At 46.8% G+C, this 19,645-nt stretch overlaps 1 protein-coding gene across 2 annotated transcripts in view; it reads left to right on the top strand.

Moving 5' to 3' along the window:
- Window positions 1–799: 799 nt before the first annotated feature.
- Window positions 800–19,645, top strand: part of EXOC3 (exocyst complex component 3) — a 39,028-nt gene continuing 20,182 nt past the window's right edge. The window contains exons 1-4 of one of the 2 annotated variants that reach the window (XM_069730525.1): window positions 800–894; window positions 9,612–9,761; window positions 15,546–15,765; window positions 17,403–18,084. In XM_069730525.1, coding sequence (XP_069586626.1) covers window positions 9,618–9,761; window positions 15,546–15,765; window positions 17,403–18,084 — 1,046 coding nt within the window. In that variant the 5' untranslated portion in view covers window positions 800–894; window positions 9,612–9,617. The remainder of the gene's footprint in view (window positions 895–9,611; window positions 9,762–15,545; window positions 15,766–17,402; window positions 18,085–19,645) is intronic. The other variant, XM_069730526.1, reaches the window with a different exon arrangement.

The following is a 19,645-nucleotide window of genomic DNA, read 5'->3' as shown; positions in this document are numbered from 1 at the left end:
AACGCTGCGGCCGTGCCCCTCCGGTAACGCTCCGGCCGTGCCCCTCCGGTAACGCTCCGGCCGTGCCCCTCCGGCAACGCTTCGGCAGTGCCCCTCTGGTAACGCTGCGGCAGTGCCCCTCCGGTAACGCTCCGGCCGTGCCCCTCCGGTAACGCTCCGGCCGTGCCCCTCCGGCAACGCTCCGGCAGTGCCCCTCCGGCAACGCTCCGGCCGTGCCCCTCCGATATGTAGATGGAGCTGGTCGGACTGGTGCAAACATGACAAAAGTCGAATTCTGAGAAATCTGTTGACCCGGGGCTGCATGTCATTTTTATTTTATGAAAAGCGATAAGAAACATATTTATTAACAGAAAAGAATAATTCTGCATTTGTTACACAGCCGGCCCTGTAGAAAGAAATAACGATAGATACAAGTTTATTGTTTTAGTTCATGTTACATTTCTGATGTCTATTCCCTTATAAAATTGAACAACACCACAAACCATTGTGATCCCAGGGTCCTCAGGGCAGAATCCCCTCCAGCCAGCCCGTTCTGTAGAGGGGGCTACAATGGAGGGGCTACGAGCAGCTCCAGGAATCTCCTCACCTCCGGAGGCGCGGCACACACAGGGCCACCTCACAGGAGCAGCTCCGGGACACACGACCTCCTGTCAGTCACACACATGGCCGCCTCCTCCATGTCATCCCCAGAAACTCCCTGAGCGCTGCAGCCTTACAGTCCCACCAATCACAGCAGGTGTGACACGGAGCAGCACAGTGCGCAACTGAGATAAGAGCGCTGATAAGCCAGTGTCCGTTTGGTGGGCGGGCCCAGACAGCAGGGAAGTGTATTGCTGTGATACCATATCAGCTTCCGGTAGTGGCCGTCACAAGACACAGCTGCGGGGACGCTGGGTATGAAGTGCTTCATTGTGCCCATGGCGCCGTGTGACTGGCAGCATACGTCCACAGCGGTCTGCTGCACTGACATACCGGGGGCACGGGGCGGGCAGTGCTGCTTCTCAGGCCCATAGGAGGAGGGCAGGCCGCGGCTCATTCCACAGCTGCGGCCAGGAGTGGCATGGACTGTGTGTATGATACGTTCTGGAACAGCTGGTGGAGGTGGCTCTCAGGCACAGCCAGGGGATAACATAGGGCACGTGAGAGCAGAGCTGTGTCCTGCCCTGTATAGTGTGGAAGAAAGTCCTCTATGAAATAGTACGGTATGTGTGATGCCCGTGTATTACTGGAGTGATCATGTGTGCTGCCCGTGTATTACTGGAGTGATCATGTGTGATGCCCGTGTATTACCGGAGTGATCATGTGTGCTGCCCGTGTATTACCGGAGTGATCATGTGTGATGCCCGTGTATTACCGGAGTGATCATGTGTGATGCCCGTGTATTACCGGAGTGATCATGTGTGATGCCCGTGTATTACCGGAGTGATCATGTGTGATGTCCGTGTATTACCGGAGTGATCATGTGTGATGCCCGTGTATTACCGGAGTGATCATGTGTGATGTCCGTGTATTACTGGAGTGATCATGTGTGATGCCCGTGTATTACCGGAGTGATCATGTGTGATGTCCGTGTATTACTGGAGTGATCATGTGTGATGCCCGTGTATTACTGGAGTGATCATGTGTGATGCCCGTGTATTACTGGAGTGATGTGTGATGCCCGTGTATTACCGGAGTGATCATGTGTGATGTCCGTGTATTACCGGAGTGATCATGTGTGATGCCCGTGTATTACTGGAGTGATCATGTGTGCTGCCCGTGTATTACTGGAGTGATCATGTGTGATGCCCGTGTATTACCGGAGTGATCATGTGTGCTGCCCGTGTATTACCGGAGTGATCATGTGTGATGCCCGTGTATTACCGGAGTGATCATGTGTGATGCCCGTGTATTACCGGAGTGATCATGTGTGATGCCCGTGTATTACCGGAGTGATCATGTGTGATGCCCGTGTATTACCGGAGTGATCATGTGTGATGCCCGTGTATTACCGGAGTGATCATGTGTGATGCCCGTGTATTACCGGAGTGATCATGTGTGATGCCCGTGTATTACCGGAGTGATCATGTGTGATGCCCGTGTATTACCGGAGTGATCATGTGTGATGCCCGTGTATTACCGGAGTGATCATGTGTGATGCCCGTGTATTACCGGAGTGATCATGTGTGATGCCCGTGTATTACCGGAGTGATCATGTGTGATGTCCGTGTATTACTGGAGTGATCATGTGTGATGCCCGTGTATTACTGGAGTGATCATGTGTGATGCCCGTGTATTACCGGAGTGATCATGTGTGATGCCCGTGTATTACCGGAGTGATCATGTGTGATGCCCGTGTATTACTGGAGTGATCATGTGTGATGCCCGTGTATTACTGGAGTGATCATGTGTGATGTCCGTGTATTACTGGAGTGATCATGTGTGATGCCCGTGTATTACTGGAGTGATCATGTGTGATGCCCGTGTATTACTGGAGTGATGTGTGATGCCCGTGTATTACCGGAGTGATCATGTGTGATGTCCGTGTATTACCGGAGTGATCATGTGTGATGTCCGTGTATTACTGGAGTGATCATGTGTGCTGCCCGTGTATTACTGGAGTGATCATGTGTGATGCCCGTGTATTACCGGAGTGATCATGTGTGCTGCCCGTGTATTACCGGAGTGATCATGTGTGATGCCCGTGTATTACCGGAGTGATCATGTGTGATGCCCGTGTATTACCGGAGTGATCATGTGTGATGCCCGTGTATTACCGGAGTGATCATGTGTGATGTCCGTGTATTACCGGAGTGATCATGTGTGATGCCCGTGTATTACCGGAGTGATCATGTGTGATGTCCGTGTATTACTGGAGTGATCATGTGTGATGCCCGTGTATTACCGGAGTGATCATGTGTGATGTCCGTGTATTACTGGAGTGATCATGTGTGATGCCCGTGTATTACTGGAGTGATCATGTGTGATGCCCGTGTATTACTGGAGTGATGTGTGATGCCCGTGTATTACCGGAGTGATCATGTGTGATGTCCGTGTATTACCGGAGTGATCATGTGTGATGCCCGTGTATTACTGGAGTGATCATGTGTGCTGCCCGTGTATTACTGGAGTGATCATGTGTGATGCCCGTGTATTACCGGAGTGATCATGTGTGCTGCCCGTGTATTACCGGAGTGATCATGTGTGATGCCCGTGTATTACCGGAGTGATCATGTGTGATGCCCGTGTATTACCGGAGTGATCATGTGTGATGCCCGTGTATTACCGGAGTGATCATGTGTGATGCCCGTGTATTACCGGAGTGATCATGTGTGATGCCCGTGTATTACCGGAGTGATCATGTGTGATGCCCGTGTATTACCGGAGTGATCATGTGTGATGCCCGTGTATTACCGGAGTGATCATGTGTGATGCCCGTGTATTACCGGAGTGATCATGTGTGATGCCCGTGTATTACCGGAGTGATCATGTGTGATGCCCGTGTATTACCGGAGTGATCATGTGTGATGCCCGTGTATTACCGGAGTGATCATGTGTGATGTCCGTGTATTACTGGAGTGATCATGTGTGATGCCCGTGTATTACTGGAGTGATCATGTGTGATGCCCGTGTATTACCGGAGTGATCATGTGTGATGCCCGTGTATTACTGGAGTGATCATGTGTGATGCCCGTGTATTACTGGAGTGATCATGTGTGATGCCCGTGTATTACTGGAGTGATCATGTGTGATGTCCGTGTATTACTGGAGTGATCATGTGTGATGCCCGTGTATTACCGGAGTGATCATGTGTGATGCCCGTGTATTACCGGAGTGATGTGTGATGTCCGTGTATTACTGGAGTGATCATGTGTGATGCCCGTGTATTACTGGAGTGATGTGTGATGCCCGTGTATTACTGGAGTGATCATGTGTGATGCCCGTGTATTACTGGAGTGATGTGTGATGCCCGTGTATTACCGGAGTGATCATGTGTGATGCCCGTGTATTACTGGAGTGATGTGTGATGCCCGTGTATTACTGGAGTGATCATGTGTGATGCCCGTGTATTACTGGAGTGATGTGTGATGCCCGTGTATTACCGGAGTGATCATGTGTGATGTCCGTGTATTACCGGAGTGATCATGTGTGATGCCCGTGTATTACTGGAGTGATCATGTGTGATGCCCGTGTATTACTGGAGTGATCATGTGTGATGCCCGTGTATTACTGGAGTGATCATGTGTGATGCCCGTGTATTACTGGAGTGATCATGTGTGATGCCCGTGTATTACCGGAGTGATCATGTGTGATGCCCGTGTATTACTGGAGTGATCATGTGTGATGCCCGTGTATTACCGGAGTGATCATGTGTGATGTCCGTGTATTACTGGAGTGATCATGTGTGATGTCCGTGTATTACCGGAGTGATCATGTGTGATGTCCGTGTATTACTGGAGTGATCATGTGTGATGTCCGTGTATTACTGGAGTGATCATGTGTGATGCCCGTGTATTACCGGAGTGATCATGTGTGCTGCCCGTGTATTACCGGAGTGATCATGTGTGATGTCCGTGTATTACTGGAGTGATCATGTGTGATGTCCGTGTATTACTGGAGTGATCATGTGTGATGCCCGTGTATTACCGGAGTGATCATGTGTGATGCCCGTGTATTACCGGAGTGATCATGTGTGATGCCCGTGTATTACCGGAGTGATCATGTGTGATGCCCGTGTATTACCGGAGTGATCATGTGTGATGCGCGTGTATTACCGGAGTGATCATGTGTGATGTCCGTGTATTACTGGAGTGATCATGTGTGATGTCCGTGTATTACCGGAGTGATCATGTGTGATGTCCGTGTATTACTGGAGTGATCATGTGTGATGTCCGTGTATTACTGGAGTGATCATGTGTGATGCCCGTGTATTACCGGAGTGATCATGTGTGCTGCCCGTGTATTACCGGAGTGATCATGTGTGATGTCCGTGTATTACTGGAGTGATCATGTGTGATGTCCGTGTATTACTGGAGTGATCATGTGTGATGCCCGTGTATTACCGGAGTGATCATGTGTGATGCCCGTGTATTACCGGAGTGATCATGTGTGATGCCCGTGTATTACCGGAGTGATCATGTGTGATGCCCGTGTATTACCGGAGTGATCATGTGTGATGCCCGTGTATTACCGGAGTGATCATGTGTGATGCCCGTGTATTACCGGAGTGATCATGTGTGATGCCCGTGTATTACTGGAGTGATGTGTGATGCCCGTGTATTACTGGAGTGATGTGTGATGCCCGTGTATTACCGGAGTGATCATGTGTGATGCCCGTGTATTACTGGAGTGATCATGTGTGATGCCCGTGTATTACTGGAGTGATGTGTGATGCCCGTGTATTACTGGAGTGATCATGTGTGATGTCCGTGTATTACCGGAGTGATCATGTTTGATGCCTGCTGCCCGTGTATTACTGGAGTGATGTGTGATGCCCGTGTATTACTGGAGTGATCATGTGTGATGTCCGTGTATTACTGGAGTGATCATGTGTGATGCCCGTGTATTACTGGAGTGATCATGTGTGATGTCCGTGTATTACTGGAGTGATCATGTGTGATGCCCGTGTATTACCGGAGTGATCATGTGTGATGTCCGTGTATTACCGGAGTGATCATGTGTGATGTCCGTGTATTACCGGAGTGATCATGTGTGATGTCCGTGTATTACCGGAGTGATCATGTGTGATGCCCGTGTATTACTGGAGTGATCATGTGTGATGTCCGTGTATTACTGGAGTGATCATGTGTGATGCCCGTGTATTACTGGAGTGATCATGTGTGATGTCCGTGTATTACTGGAGTGATCATGTGTGATGTCCGTGTATTACCGGAGTGATCATGTGCGATGCCCGTGTATTACTGGAGTGATCATGTGCGCTGCCCGTGTATTACCGGAGTGATCATGTGTGATGCCCGTGTATTACTGGAGTGATCATGTGTGATGCCCGTGTATTACTGGAGTGATCATGTGCGCTGCCCGTGTATTACCGGAGTGATCATGTGTGATGCCTGCTGCCCGTGTATTACTGGAGTGATGTGTGATGCCTGTGTATTACTGGAGTGATCATGTGTGATGCCCGTGTATTACTGGAGTGATCATGTGTGATGCCCGTGTATTACTGGAGTGATCATGTGTGATGTGCGCTGTCGTGTCTAAAGCACGGTGTGACTAATAGTAAAAAATAACTTTTAATAAATATACACTAAAAAGTTGGTATAACCAACTACATACGAACATAGAAGACTCAACAAGGAAAAAAGAATTCCCAATATGAGGGAATAATACAGAATTCAAATCCCCGAGAACTATGAATTCACATATTTGTGTCAGTCTCCAAAGGGAAAGGAGCCGGAGCACATTATACACTCCTAAAATGGCAGTACAAAAAGGCAAACAAATATCACACATCTGCTGTGAATGTTGCAGATCACATGTTACCTGTCCCCACCTGTCACATGAGAATGCAGTGGGTACGATCAGAAACAATAATAATTGGAACGGGCTCACCTCATATTGTCCTATTATTGTGGGTGAAACCTATTATGAATCCAGCATCCGGAAAGGTGGTCCTGCAATTCTGGCCACGCTTCTTACCCATCCACGCCGTTTCAACAGATTTGTAAAACCCCAAAAAACAGAAACATATTTATTCCCTACGCGTTTCGTGATAGTTCACTCATCAGGGGAAAATAAAGCTATCACGAAACGCGTAGGGAAATATGTTTCTGTTTTTTGGGGTTTTACAAATCTGTTGAAACGGCGTGTAGTTGGGGTAGTCAGAATTTGGACCCACCGGTCACGTGAACCCAATGGATAAGTTTGGGAAAACAGGATTGGAACCCACCGGTCACCTGGCTCAATGGAGATGTGCGGAGAAGCCGGGATGTGACCCTCCAGTCAACTGTCCTTGTACTTGAATAAAGTGTCAGCTTCCTAAGTTTGTCATTACCTCCTCGCTGTGCGCGCCAAAGTTGGGGTAGTCAACCCTGGAAGATCTGAAGTCACAGCTGCTCTTATCTCGGCTAGTCTGCGGACGGGTGAGACTCTATCTGCACCATAGCTGGGTATTTTGCTGGGACTGTTCTACATGTTATTTGCCTGTTTTGTGGTTCAATTAATTATTGCCACACAGATTTGTAAAACCCCAAAAAACAGAAACATATTTCCCTACGCGTTTCGTGATAGTTCACTCATCAGGGGAAAATAAAGCTATCACGAAACGCGTAGGGAAATATGTTTCTGTTTTTTGGGGTTTTACAAATCTGTTGAAACGGCGTGGATGGGTAAGAAGCGTGGCCAGAATTGCAGGACCACCTTTCCGGATGCTGGATTCATAATAGGTTTCACCCACAATAATAGGACAATATGAGGTGAGCCCGTTCCAATTATTATTGTTTCTGATCGTACCCACTGCATTCTCATGTGACAGGTGGGGACAGGTAACATGTGATCTGCAACATTCACAGCAGATGTGTGATATTTGTTTGCCTTTTTGTACTGCCATTTTAGGAGTGTATAATGTGCTCCGGCTCCTTTCCCTTTGGAGACTGACACAAATATGTGAATTCATAGTTCTCGGGGATTTGAATTCTGTATTATTCCCTCATATTGGGAATTCTTTTTTCCTTGTTGAGTCTTCTATGTTCGTATGCAGTTGGTTAGACCAACTTTTTAGTGTATATTTATTAAAAGTTATTTTTTACTATTAGTCACACCGTGCTTTAGACATTATATCAGACTGGTGCATTCCACATTTTTGATTAGTGATGTGTGATGCCCGTGTATTACCGGAGTGATCATGTGTGATGCGTGCTGTTTGTGTATTACCGGAGTGATCATGTGTGATGCCGGAGTGATCATGTGTGATGCCCGTGTGATGCCCGTGTGTTGCCGGAGTGATCATGTGTGATGCGCGCTGTTTGTGTATTACCGGAGTGATCATGTGTGATGCCTGCTGTCCGTGTATTACTGGAGTGATCATGTGTGATGCCCGTGTATTACCGGAGTGATCATGTGTGATGTGCGCTGTCCGTGTATTACTGGAGTGATCATGTGTGATGTGCGCTGTCCGTGTATTACCGGAGTAATCATGTGTGATGCCCGTGTATTACTGGAGTGATCATGTGTGATGTCTGCTGCCCGTGTATTACTGGAGTGATAATGTGTGATGCCCGTGTATTACTGGAGTGATCATGTGTGATGCCCGTGTATTACTGTAGTGATCATGTGTGATGTCTGCTGCCCGTGTATTACCGGAGTGATCATGTGTGATGCCTGCTGCCCGTGTATTACCGGAGTGATCATGTGTGATGCCCGTGTATTACTGGAGTGATCATGTGTGATGTCTGCTGCCCGTGTATTACCGGAGTGATCATGTGTGATGCCCGTGTATTACCGGAGTGATCATGTGTGATGCCCGTGTATTACCGGAGTGATCATGTGTGATGCCCGTGTATTACCGGAGTGATCATGTGTGATGCCCGTGTATTACTGGAGTGATCATGTGTGATGCCTGTGTGTTGCCGGAGTGATCATGTGTGATGCCCGTGTGTTGCCGGAGTGATCATGTGTGATGCCCGTGTGTTGCCGGAGTGATCATGTGTGATGCCCGTGTGTTGCCGGAGTGATCATGTGTGATGCCCGTGTGTTGCCGGAGTGATCATGTGTGATGCCCGTGTGTTGCCGGAGTGATCATGTGTGATGCCCGTGTGTTGCCGGAGTGATCATGTGTGATGCCGGAGTGATCATGTGTGATGCCCGTGTGATGCCCGTGTGTTGCCGGAGTGATCATGTGTGATGCCCGTGTGTTGCCGGAGTGATCATGTGTGATGCCTGCTGTCCGTGTATTACCAGTGTGATGCCTGCTGTCCGTGTATTACCGGAGTGATCATGTGTGATGCCTGCTGTCCGTGTATTACAGGAGTGATGCCTGCTGTCCGTGTATTACAGGAGTGATGCCTGCTGTCCGTGTATTACAGGAGTGATGCCTGCTGTCCGTGTATTACAGGAGTGATGCCTGCTGTCCGTGTATTACAGGAGTGATGCCTGCTGTCCGTGTATTACAGGAGTGATGCCTGCTGCCCGTGTATTAACGGAGTGATCATGTGTGATGCCTGCTGTCCGTGTATTACAGGAGTGATGCCTGCTGCCCGTGTATTAACGGAGTGATCATGTGTGATGCCTGCTGTCCGTGTATTACAGGAGTGATGCCTGCTGTCCGTGTATTACAGGAGTGATGCCTGCTGTCCGTGTATTACAGGAGTGATGCCTGCTGTCCGTGTATTACAGGAGTGATGCCTGCTGTCTGTGTGTCGGGTATTGAGGCGAGAGACTCGCATTGCACTCACAAGTGTGACCCCGGCCCTACTCTCGCCCTACCTTCACCCAGATTAACCACTGGAGGGTCTTGCTGGCCTTTGGGGTATTCCATGCACATGTCGTGTTGTCAGTGTTAGTGTGTACAGCTCCTTATAGTATTTTTAAGAATTTTTCTATGAAAGCATTTTGAAATCCCGTTGGAACATACTTCTAGAAGACATGAATTTGTTTCTATGTCATTATTTACTAAGCTCAGTATGGAGGAGCCAGACAGGGAGGCGGTGGCCACGGCTGTGCAGCGGGTGGCTGGGATGCTGCAGAGACCGGATCAGCTGGATAAAGTGGAGCAATATCGGAGGAGAGAAGCTCGTAAGAAAGCGTCTGTTGAGGCCAGGCTAAAGGTGAACTCTACTTGTGTGGATTGTTTTTTCCTTTATTTACTTTTCTCTCGATTCTCCTTGGTTCAGTTCATCAGGTCATGGGGTTTGTTGGTAGAAAAAAACGGACTGTAGGCTGCCAAATTGTTGAAAACACATACTGAACGCAACAATAGATATATTTCCAACTATACAAGGTGATATATTGGATCTCCTGTGGGCTGAGTGATGTACAGCTCTGGCAAAAAGTAAGAGCCCACCACATTAAAACCCTGTCATGACAGTCTGAACTGTCAAACTAAGAACCCCCCGCACACTTATATCTTATTTTCTTACACTTAAAGGCTTTGCCTAGGTGTCAAAAGCATAACTGCTAGCACAAATCTAATTTAAAAAAAACACATATGACCATATTAGAACCAATGCTTCCACGGTCGCCCACTATCTGTTTTGCATGTTATGCCACATCAGGACATGACCACAATTTTTTTTTTTATGGATTTCCTTTCCCCCTGCAGTCATTAGTATTACCACTGAAGCAAAAGGTGAGAATTGTGGTTTTGTTCCTCATTTTATCACATTTTGCTGGTATCCTAATTTATTATTTCTCAAGTATGACAAGGCATGCTAACCCCTGCAGACTGGTAGAGATCCAGGAGCCAGACCATTACTGTTCTCCATGACATTTCATGCCCTGTCATATATTAGAGTTAATAAAATGGTGTAGGTATCTGTGTTGACACAGCATTTTATCTTTAACCAGACGTCTATTTTCAGTAAGCCAGGAGGAATAGACTGTTATCTGTATGTTGATTTTTGAATTGATGTGTTTTGTTCTTTGGTTGGTCAAGAAACCACATACTTTTGTTCTTATAAGCATGTAATATTGACATTTGTTGATGTTTGTTGTAACATATTGTGCTATTATTCTGGATAACAGAGACTCAGGGTAATTGAACAATGATGTTTGCTGATATGTTGACTACGCATTGTGCAGGCCAACTAGCATGTTGACTTGCAAAACATAGTTTTTACTCCTATGTAAATTGATTAAATTTCAGTGTGAGTTAATCTCCTCACATCTCCCACTGGATGCTGGCTTGAAGAACAACAGTTGTGAGCTATGTAAGTGGGATATGCCTCTAACAATACACATCCAGACAGCCAAGAAATTCAGAGAACCAGAGATTCTGTAAAAAAAACAACCATGAACGCTCTACAAGACAGCAGCCAAGAGATCATTGCTCCATCACGAGGGACACAGATTTTACATTCTACAGGATGCCAACTTTGGGGACCACGGCCCTAGTTGAAAGTAGTTGGGGTAGTCAGAATTTGGAACCACCGGTCACGTGAACCCAATGGATAAGTTTGGGAAAACAGGATTGGAACCCACCGGTCACCTGGCTCAATGGAGATGTGCGGAGAAGCCGGGATGTGACCCTCCAGTCAACTGTCCTTGTACTTGAATAAAGTGTCAGCTTCCTAAGTTTGTCATTACCTCCTCGCTGTGCGCGCCAAAGTTGGGGTAGTCAACCCTGGAAGATCTGAAGTCACAGCTGCTCTTATCTCGGCTAGTCTGCGGACGGGTGAGACTCTATCTGCACCATAGCTGGGTATTTTGCTGGGACTGTTCTACATGTTATTTGCCTGTTTTGTGGTTCAATTAATTATTGCCACACTGTTTTACTTTCATTCTGTGCAGTCAGAGTAGTATTGCACCCAGGGTAAAAAAGAGAGCAGGTGTTTAAAGGGATGATCCTTGGTCCATGCGATTTTTGGCTAATGGACTAGGGCACCCACTGACCCCTCGTTTCTCCACAGTATTTTTTAACCCCCTTATATATATTTTCCCGACCAATGCAGTATATATACGTCACGGAAATCTCCCGCCACAGGAGGCTGCGCGCGGGCATTCGCCGCTGGGTGTAGGCTGATTCTGACACTGCTCCCGACACGTTAACTTTAGTGATGAGCAAATATACTTTTTACTCGAGATTTCCCGAGCACGCTCGGGTGACCTCTGAGTATTTTTTAGTGCTCGGAGATTTAGTTTTCAATGCCTCAGCTGAATGATTTACAGCTATTAGCCAGGCTAAGTACATGTGGGGGTTGCCTGGTTGCTAGGGAATTCCCACATGTAATCAAGCTGGCTAATAGCTGTAAATCATTCAGCTGCGGCGAAAAAAAACTAAATCTCCGAGCACTAAAAAATACTCGGACACCCGAGCGTGCTCGGGAAATCTCGAGTAACGAGTATATTCGCTCATCACTAGTTATCTTGCTAAATGCTGGGGTCGATATCGATCGCAGCATTTAGCAGGTGTGCAGAGGGAGGGAGCTTCCTATGCTCTCCGACTGGGGCCCTCACGATGTCATCACAAGGTGCCAATCGTTGCCATGGTGACCCGATGTCTTTATGATTCAAGATGAGCGAATTTGAACGGGTCAGGGCTTGTCTGGCAAGCTATAGCGTTTACCATATAAGCTGCAGAGGGAACCCGGCTTCCTGGATCGCTCCGGCTGATCAACTGTTCGGCTCCACAGCTGCATGTGTCCGGGCTGTGTGACAGTTACGACACATGCATGGGTAGCCTGTCTGTTGGGCTCGCATCGGAGCTGAACAGCTGATCAGCCGGAGCCTGTCTGGGTAGAGAACGTGGAGGCTGCAGGGCTTCATGATTCCGGAGCCTCCGTTACATTGAGCAAATAACATCTAGTACCAGACCAATGTATTGTTCCCTCCAGCCATATGTTAATGTAGCCCAAGGAGAATCTCTGAACAGTCGGAGGGCCCAACTACATTTACACTGGGGTCACAGGAGTAGTGCAGCATCTACTGGTAGATGAGTTGCTGACAAACAGCCTAGGAGCAGGGTTAGGGTACCACTGGGCCAATGTCGTAACCTGAAGCCAAGGACCCGCTTCCACTGCGTCAGCCGAGAGGGAACAGAGCGATCTCAACATGCCGTCTAATACACCGCCAGGGTTGCGTAATGTACAAAATACAATGCCTGTTGCCATGAAGAAATGTGACCTGGGGAGGTAAATTACATCAGGGAGGAGGTCCAGGGATTTCAGGATACTGGGTCTTCCATAACTCTGTTCAGCCCAGATATTGTTCCCTCAGATACCATTTACCAGGCTGCCAAGTTGCCATATTGCAGGCTGGGGGTCAGAGCTCTGGGGATGAGCTCAATTATGTGGGCAATTTACCGACCGATGTATGGGAGAAGGAGCTGGAGGAATTGTAACATCAAGCTGAAAAAACGCGGGGGGAGCAGTGCCACACCATTCGCCTTGATCAGCTTCCAGGATCTGTGGCATGTGTAGGACGCTGTGCTTGGACGCAATGGATACAAGTTTTGTTTTCATCTGGTTCATGAACAGTTTTCCAGGTCAAACCGGGTATCGGGGAGGACATGGAGAACCCTTGTCTCTGCGAAATGAATACAAAATCCTCATATCTGGGCTTCCCCCATCAGAGAGTTGGCAGGATCTGAAGGATCATATGAGAGAAGCTGGAGATTTCTGCTATGCTGATATATACCAGGATGGACTGGGGGTTGAGGAGTTTATTCACAAGAAAGATATAGAATATGCTTTGAATTAACTGGATGATAACAAAGTTTCTTTCTCATGAAGGTGAAACCTTGCATCCATCTCTGTCCTGAAAAAAAAATGCCGATGTACTGTCCCGATAAGTGAAAAAAGGTGGACAGTCAATCTCATGAACTATAACCCGTAACCCAGCGCTGACCGTACTGAAAAAGTGGGAGAGGAGTGTGAGGAGCTGGCCACAGACTAAAGACTATTGGACCAATGCACATAGAGCAGAGTCCACAGAATGCCAAGGAATTCAGACTTTTCCAGGACCGAGCACTGGTTATGTCGATCTTACTGTTGGATTTTATTAGAGATTTGCTTGCTCACACAAATCTCTCCTGGAATATGTTCGGGCACAGGAATCTGTTTTCATTCGATGATCGTAAGCAGAGGAAGACATGCGGGCTGGATCTTAAGGCCCCTTCACATTAAGCGACGCTGCAGCGATACCGACAACGATCCGGATCGCTGCAGCGTCGCTGTTTGGTCGCTGGAGAGCTGTCACACAGACCGCTCTCCAGCGACCAACGATGCCGGTAACCAGGGTAAACATCGGGTAACTAAGCGCAGGGCCGCGCTTAGTAACCCGATGTTTACCCTGGTTACCATGCTAAAAGTAAAAAAAAACAAACAGTACATACTTACCTACAGCCGTCCGTCCTCCAGCGCTGCGCTCTGCTTCTCTGCTCTCCTCCTGTACTGTCTGTGAGCCGGAAAGCAGAGCGGTGACGTCACCGCTCTGCTTTCCGGCTCACAGACAGTACAGGAGGAGAGCAGAGCACAGCGCTGGAGGACAGACGGCTGTAGGTAAGTATGTACTGTTTGTTTTTTTTTACTTTTAGCATGGTAACCAGGGTAAACATCGGGTTACTAAGCGCGGCCCTGCGCTTAGTTACCCGATGTTTACCCTGGTTACCAGTGAAGACATCGCTGGATCGGTGTCACACTCGCCGATCCAGCGATGTCCGCGGGAGATCCAGCGACGAAATAAAGTTCTGGACTTTATTCAGCGACCAACGATCTCCCAGCAGGGGCCTGATCGTTGGTCGCTGTCACACATAACGATTTCATTAACGATATCGTTGCTACGTCACAAATAGCAACGATATCGTTAACAATATCGTTGTGTGTGAAGGTACCTTTATGTATACATAAGGCCAGATAGGAGATTGCTTTACCTTTACCAATCCTTTAATTACTCTGATCTGTGTTTCAGTGGCCTCAATTAAGCCATTGTTTTCCCAGTCACTAGTCCCATTGTGTGAATGGGGGTATTGGACCCAGAGGTGCCCTCACAACAGGGGGTCCCACATGCAGTCCCAGGTGATGGGGTTCGGCCACAGGAAAATACCTCCACCAATGCACAGTTAGCATTGGGGGGTGGGGTGGTCTCCCGAAGGAGCAGATTTTGGTATTTAGGGCACTGGCAAGGAAATGGAGGGGTTGTTGCTAGCTGGAACTGGATACATTCGTGGTATCTCATCTGGATTTGAGGAACTATCCTAAAGACTGTTGTTGCTGGTTGGAGCTGGATGCACATGTTACGGTCATGGTGTCTATTGTCTACAGAAGCACGGACTGTGACTACAGATATACTGGCGGGTGATACGAAAGCTGCCAACCAAAAGTTGGGTGAGAGTGGGTATCGCCTGGCACAGGGCAGTGAAACTACTGGCCCCGGGGTGGAGATCTTGTGGACTGGGGACATTGCATTGTGGCCATCTACCTGGATCTGCTCTAAGACCATGTACTTTAAGGAATTAAAAAAAAAAAAAAGTTGCATTGTTAACCTGCCTAGTTGATTATTACAACCCACAACCTCAGATCTTCATATATGTAATCAGAATCAAGTAGTCCAGATGGCAACAATGCAGATGACTACGTATCAACCTCGGCATCTGCTGTGAGCTTGCTAAAACAGCCTTTGATGGCAGAAAAGCTGAGCTAGATGGCTCACAGACACCCGATAGGTCTGTGCCTGCATGCCAGGCGGCTCAGTGCTGATTACCGTACAGGTAGAGAGAGCCTTAAAAACTATCCCGGGCTGACAGGTGCATGGAATGGATTCTTGGGATTCTAATTAGGAGGCACACAATGTGCTGACAGCAGTTTAATATCCAGAAACTTCCTGATAAGATCCCCTTAAGGCGTGAGCTTTATGGATGTGATCTGTAATGTTCTACTTTTTTTTTTTTTTTTCAGGCAGCCATCCAGTCCCAACTTGACGGTGTGAGAACAGGTTTGAGCCAACTTCACAATGCCCTAAATGATGTAAAAGACATCCAGCAGTCATTGGGAACCCTCAGTAAAGACTGGAGGCAGAGTATAAATACTATTGAAAGCCTAAAAGATGTGAAGGACGCTGTTGTCCAGCACAGCCAGCTCGCCGCAGCCGTGGAGAATCTCAAGAACATTTTCTCTGGTAATTAGGTTATGAATGTATGAATATGCTTTTCTACAGGTTTGTTTTACCTGCTGCAGCAACCGATTCCAACCTCACTATACTCCATATCTGACCACTGTGATGCCCACTAATCTCTGGAATTACGGGGCACAGTGGTATATATAAAAATATACAGAGCTTCCAATAAAAAAAATGTAAAAAGTTGAAAATAAATGTGCAAAACTTTTATGAAATAGCAGAAATACTTAAACATTTCTATCTACAGTTATCTTCTGTTTCCTTGAGGGAAGGAGAAATTAATTATGGATCACAATCAGCAAACCCTGATGCCCACATGTGAACACCTTCTTATTGTGTCACCCATCTTTTATATGCCTGGTCCTTGGCTCATATTTCCAGGACGGCCTTGGACAATTTATAAATTGCATCTTGTGACTGGATGGTGGTCTAATTTAGGGGCCAGGACCTTGCATTTCAAATATCCTGTTTTTCTAAGTACCCCCACATATAGTACATGGGAAATATTCAGGATGTTTTATAATCCTCATCTACCCACACTTGGCTTGGCTCACTTGACACCTCTCAGCATTCGTCCAGGAGACCCCCTATGGTTCAGAGTTCTGCAATACTGGTAAATCCAGTTTGTCCTTTTTAATAACTAAATGTAAAGGTACCGTCACACTGAACGATATCGTTAACGATATAGTTGCTTTTTGTGACGTAGCAACGATATCGTTAACGAAATCGTTGTGTGTGTGACAGCGACCAACGATCAGGCCCCTGCTGGGAGATCGTTGGTCGCTGGGGAAAGTAAAGAACTTTATTTTGTCGCTTGATCTCCCGCTGACATCGCTGGATCGGCGTGTGTGACGCCGATCCAGCGATGTCTTCACTGGTAACCAGGGTAAATATCGGGTTACTAAGCGCAGGGCCGCGCTTAGTAACCCGATGTTTACCCTGGTTACCAGCGTAAAAGTAAAAAAAAAAAACACTACATACTTACCTTCCGCTGTCTGTCCCCGGCGCTGTGCTTCTCTGCAGTCTGCACTGTGAGCGCCGGCCAGCCGGAAAGCAGAGCACAGCGGTGACGTCACCGCTGTGCTTTCCGGCCGCTGTGCTTACACAGTGCAGAGGAGAGCACAGCACCGGAGGACAGACCGCGGAAGGTAAGTATGTAGTGTTTTTTTTTTTTTTTTTTACTTTTACGCTGGTAACCAGGGTAAACATCGGGTTACTAAGCGCAGCCCTGCGTTAGTAACCCGATGTTTACCCTGGTTACCCGGGGACCTTGGGATCGTTGGTCACTGGAGAGCTGTCTGTGTGACAGCTCTCCAGCGACCAAACAGCGACGCTGCAGCGATCGGCATCGTTGTCGTAACGGTACCTTAATGCTTAATGTGTAACGGTACCTTAATGCTACTGCTGATATATATTCCCCCTATAATTATATTTTCCTTCACAGAGGTGTATTATTTTGGACATTTAAATGATTTTTCATAACCAAGTGCACAGTTGATTTTTAAAATTATACATTGTGGTTATCTGTATTGGTATATATATATATTTTTTATTCTGGCATATATTACCAGTACAGTATACCTAAAAACATGTTGTACATGGCAATGAGTATCTGTTTTTCTTCTGTTATTTTACAGTACCAGAAATTGTAAAAGAGACACAAGATCTCATTGTGCAAGGGCGACTATTGGAAGCACATCGAAAATTGATGGACCTGGAATGTTCTCGTGATGACCTGATGTACGAACAATACCGGATGGACAGCAAAAATACCCATGACATGAACTTGATTCAGAATTACTTTGGGGAGGTTCAGCATCTTTCTGATGAGCTGGCAAAACAGCTGTGGATGGTGATACAAAGATCCATAACCACTGTTCGTAAGGATCCTACTTTGGTTGTCTCAGTTGTACGCATCATAGAACGGGAGGAGAAAATAGACCGTCGCATGATGGACAGGAAAAAACAGACTGGTTTCATTCCTCCGGGAAGACCTAAGAAGTGGAAGGAAATGATGTTTGTGGTTCTGGAGAAAACTATTGGAACCCGAATAGAAGGCAGTCAGGCAGACACACGAGAGTCTGATAAAATGTGGTTGGTCCGCCATTTGGAAATTATCCGCCGATATGTGCTGGATGATCTTGTAGTAGTTAAAAACCTTATGGTGCAATGTTTTCCAGTGACCTACAATATATTCAATAAGGTGTTAGAATTGTATCACCAAGCTTTGTCTTCACGGATCCAGGAGTTGGCGTCAGAAGATCTTGAAGCTAATGAGATTGTCAGCCTCCTCACTTGGGTTTTGAACACCTACAATAGGTAATGCTTCAGGCTTCCACATCTTTTCAGCTCTGGTAACTACACTTAATGAATGATAATGCCTCTTTATCCAAAGTTTCAGTGATAAATGTCTAGTCTTGCCATATAATCTATGGGACATGGACAGCTGGAGGCTGCATTTGTGCGCTCTGTCGCATTGTGTATTCAATATTGGTTTCCATAGTAAAATCACTGCTGCAGATCAGCTCATCCCATGTTTCTGATTTCATATAGATTTAATATAGAGGCTAAAATATCGCTGCATTCCCGCCCAGATGAGTGAGGTCTTACAATGCATAATGACCTGGATATAACCTATGTGATCACATAGTATCTGCAGATCCATCACTCATAATGTGCAGGATCTGGTATTGGGGATGAAGGAGAACATTACTGGGCTATGAATGTTGGGGAAGATTTTGCAGGTCATGACTAGGGTATTAGAAGATCAGCCTGCTCATTCTCGGGATGCTTAAACCATCCACCTAGCCATATGAAGGCTTGTTGTTTTTTTTTTTTTTGCTCGACGAGTTCGGTTATGTGATGTACTGGAAAGCTGAGAAAAAAAATCCCCCTCCCAATTTTTATTTTATTTACCATAGCTTTTTTTTATACTGTAAATCTGACCTGGTTAATGATTCTCCAGATCAGCAACATTTGGCAGATGCCAAATATGCTTTTTTTTTCTAAGGGATCCTGTCATGTATAAAAAAAAGCCTATTAACCTGCAGATATGGGGTTAATCTACAGGTTAATATTGTTCTGAATATGCCTTGTGCTCACACTGAGAGCCCTGCTGCCAGGAGGAAATGTACTTGATTCCTCCCAGCAGCCCGCTGGCGGCTTCAGTCACCACTCCGTAAATGGTGAGCAGCAGCTGAAACCGACACTGACAGCAGCAGGCTCTGATGCTGAGATTAACCTGGTAAATGCCACTGTCATTTTTATCACTCGGATTCCACCCGGCGAGGAACTGCAGCACAACCGTATTTAAATAAATGGAGTCTTGCTGTAATTCTCTGAACATCTGCCGGCGGGGAGCGCTGCTGGACACTTGTGGCTAGGTTATACATGTTCTAGCAAAACATCTTTTAAGTCCTTGCTACAGTCACTCTATGATGCCTAATATAAAGGGATGTCAAGCTGGTTTAAATCAGGTTTGATTGGAGTTTGCTCCAGTCTCCCACACAGCCATGTTATGTTTGGCGTCAGGTCTGGTTTCTGAACAGTATGGTGATTGTGAAGGGTGAAAAAGGGGAAAGGATCACACTATAGAAATCGATACTCTGTAGAGCAGAGGTGTCAAACTGCATTCCTCGAGGGCTGCAAACAGGTCATGTTTTCAGGATTTCATTGCATTGCACAGGTGATAATTTAATCACCTGCAGAGAATGATTTCAGCACCTTGTGCAATGCTAAGGAAATCTTGAAAACACGCATGGTTTGCGGCCCTCGAGGAATGCAGTTTGACACCCCTGCTGTAGAGCATAGTGCAGATTTTTGTATCCTGGAGCTCACCCTTATACCCAGTATTAAAAGGGTTTACAAAATAAATAACTTG

This window comes from Ranitomeya imitator, chromosome 6 (genome assembly GCF_032444005.1).
Source record: "Ranitomeya imitator isolate aRanImi1 chromosome 6, aRanImi1.pri, whole genome shotgun sequence".
NCBI lineage: Eukaryota > Metazoa > Chordata > Amphibia > Anura > Dendrobatidae > Ranitomeya > Ranitomeya imitator.
Note: the sequence above shows the minus strand (reverse complement) of the source record. Positions and strands in the feature narration are given on the sequence as shown.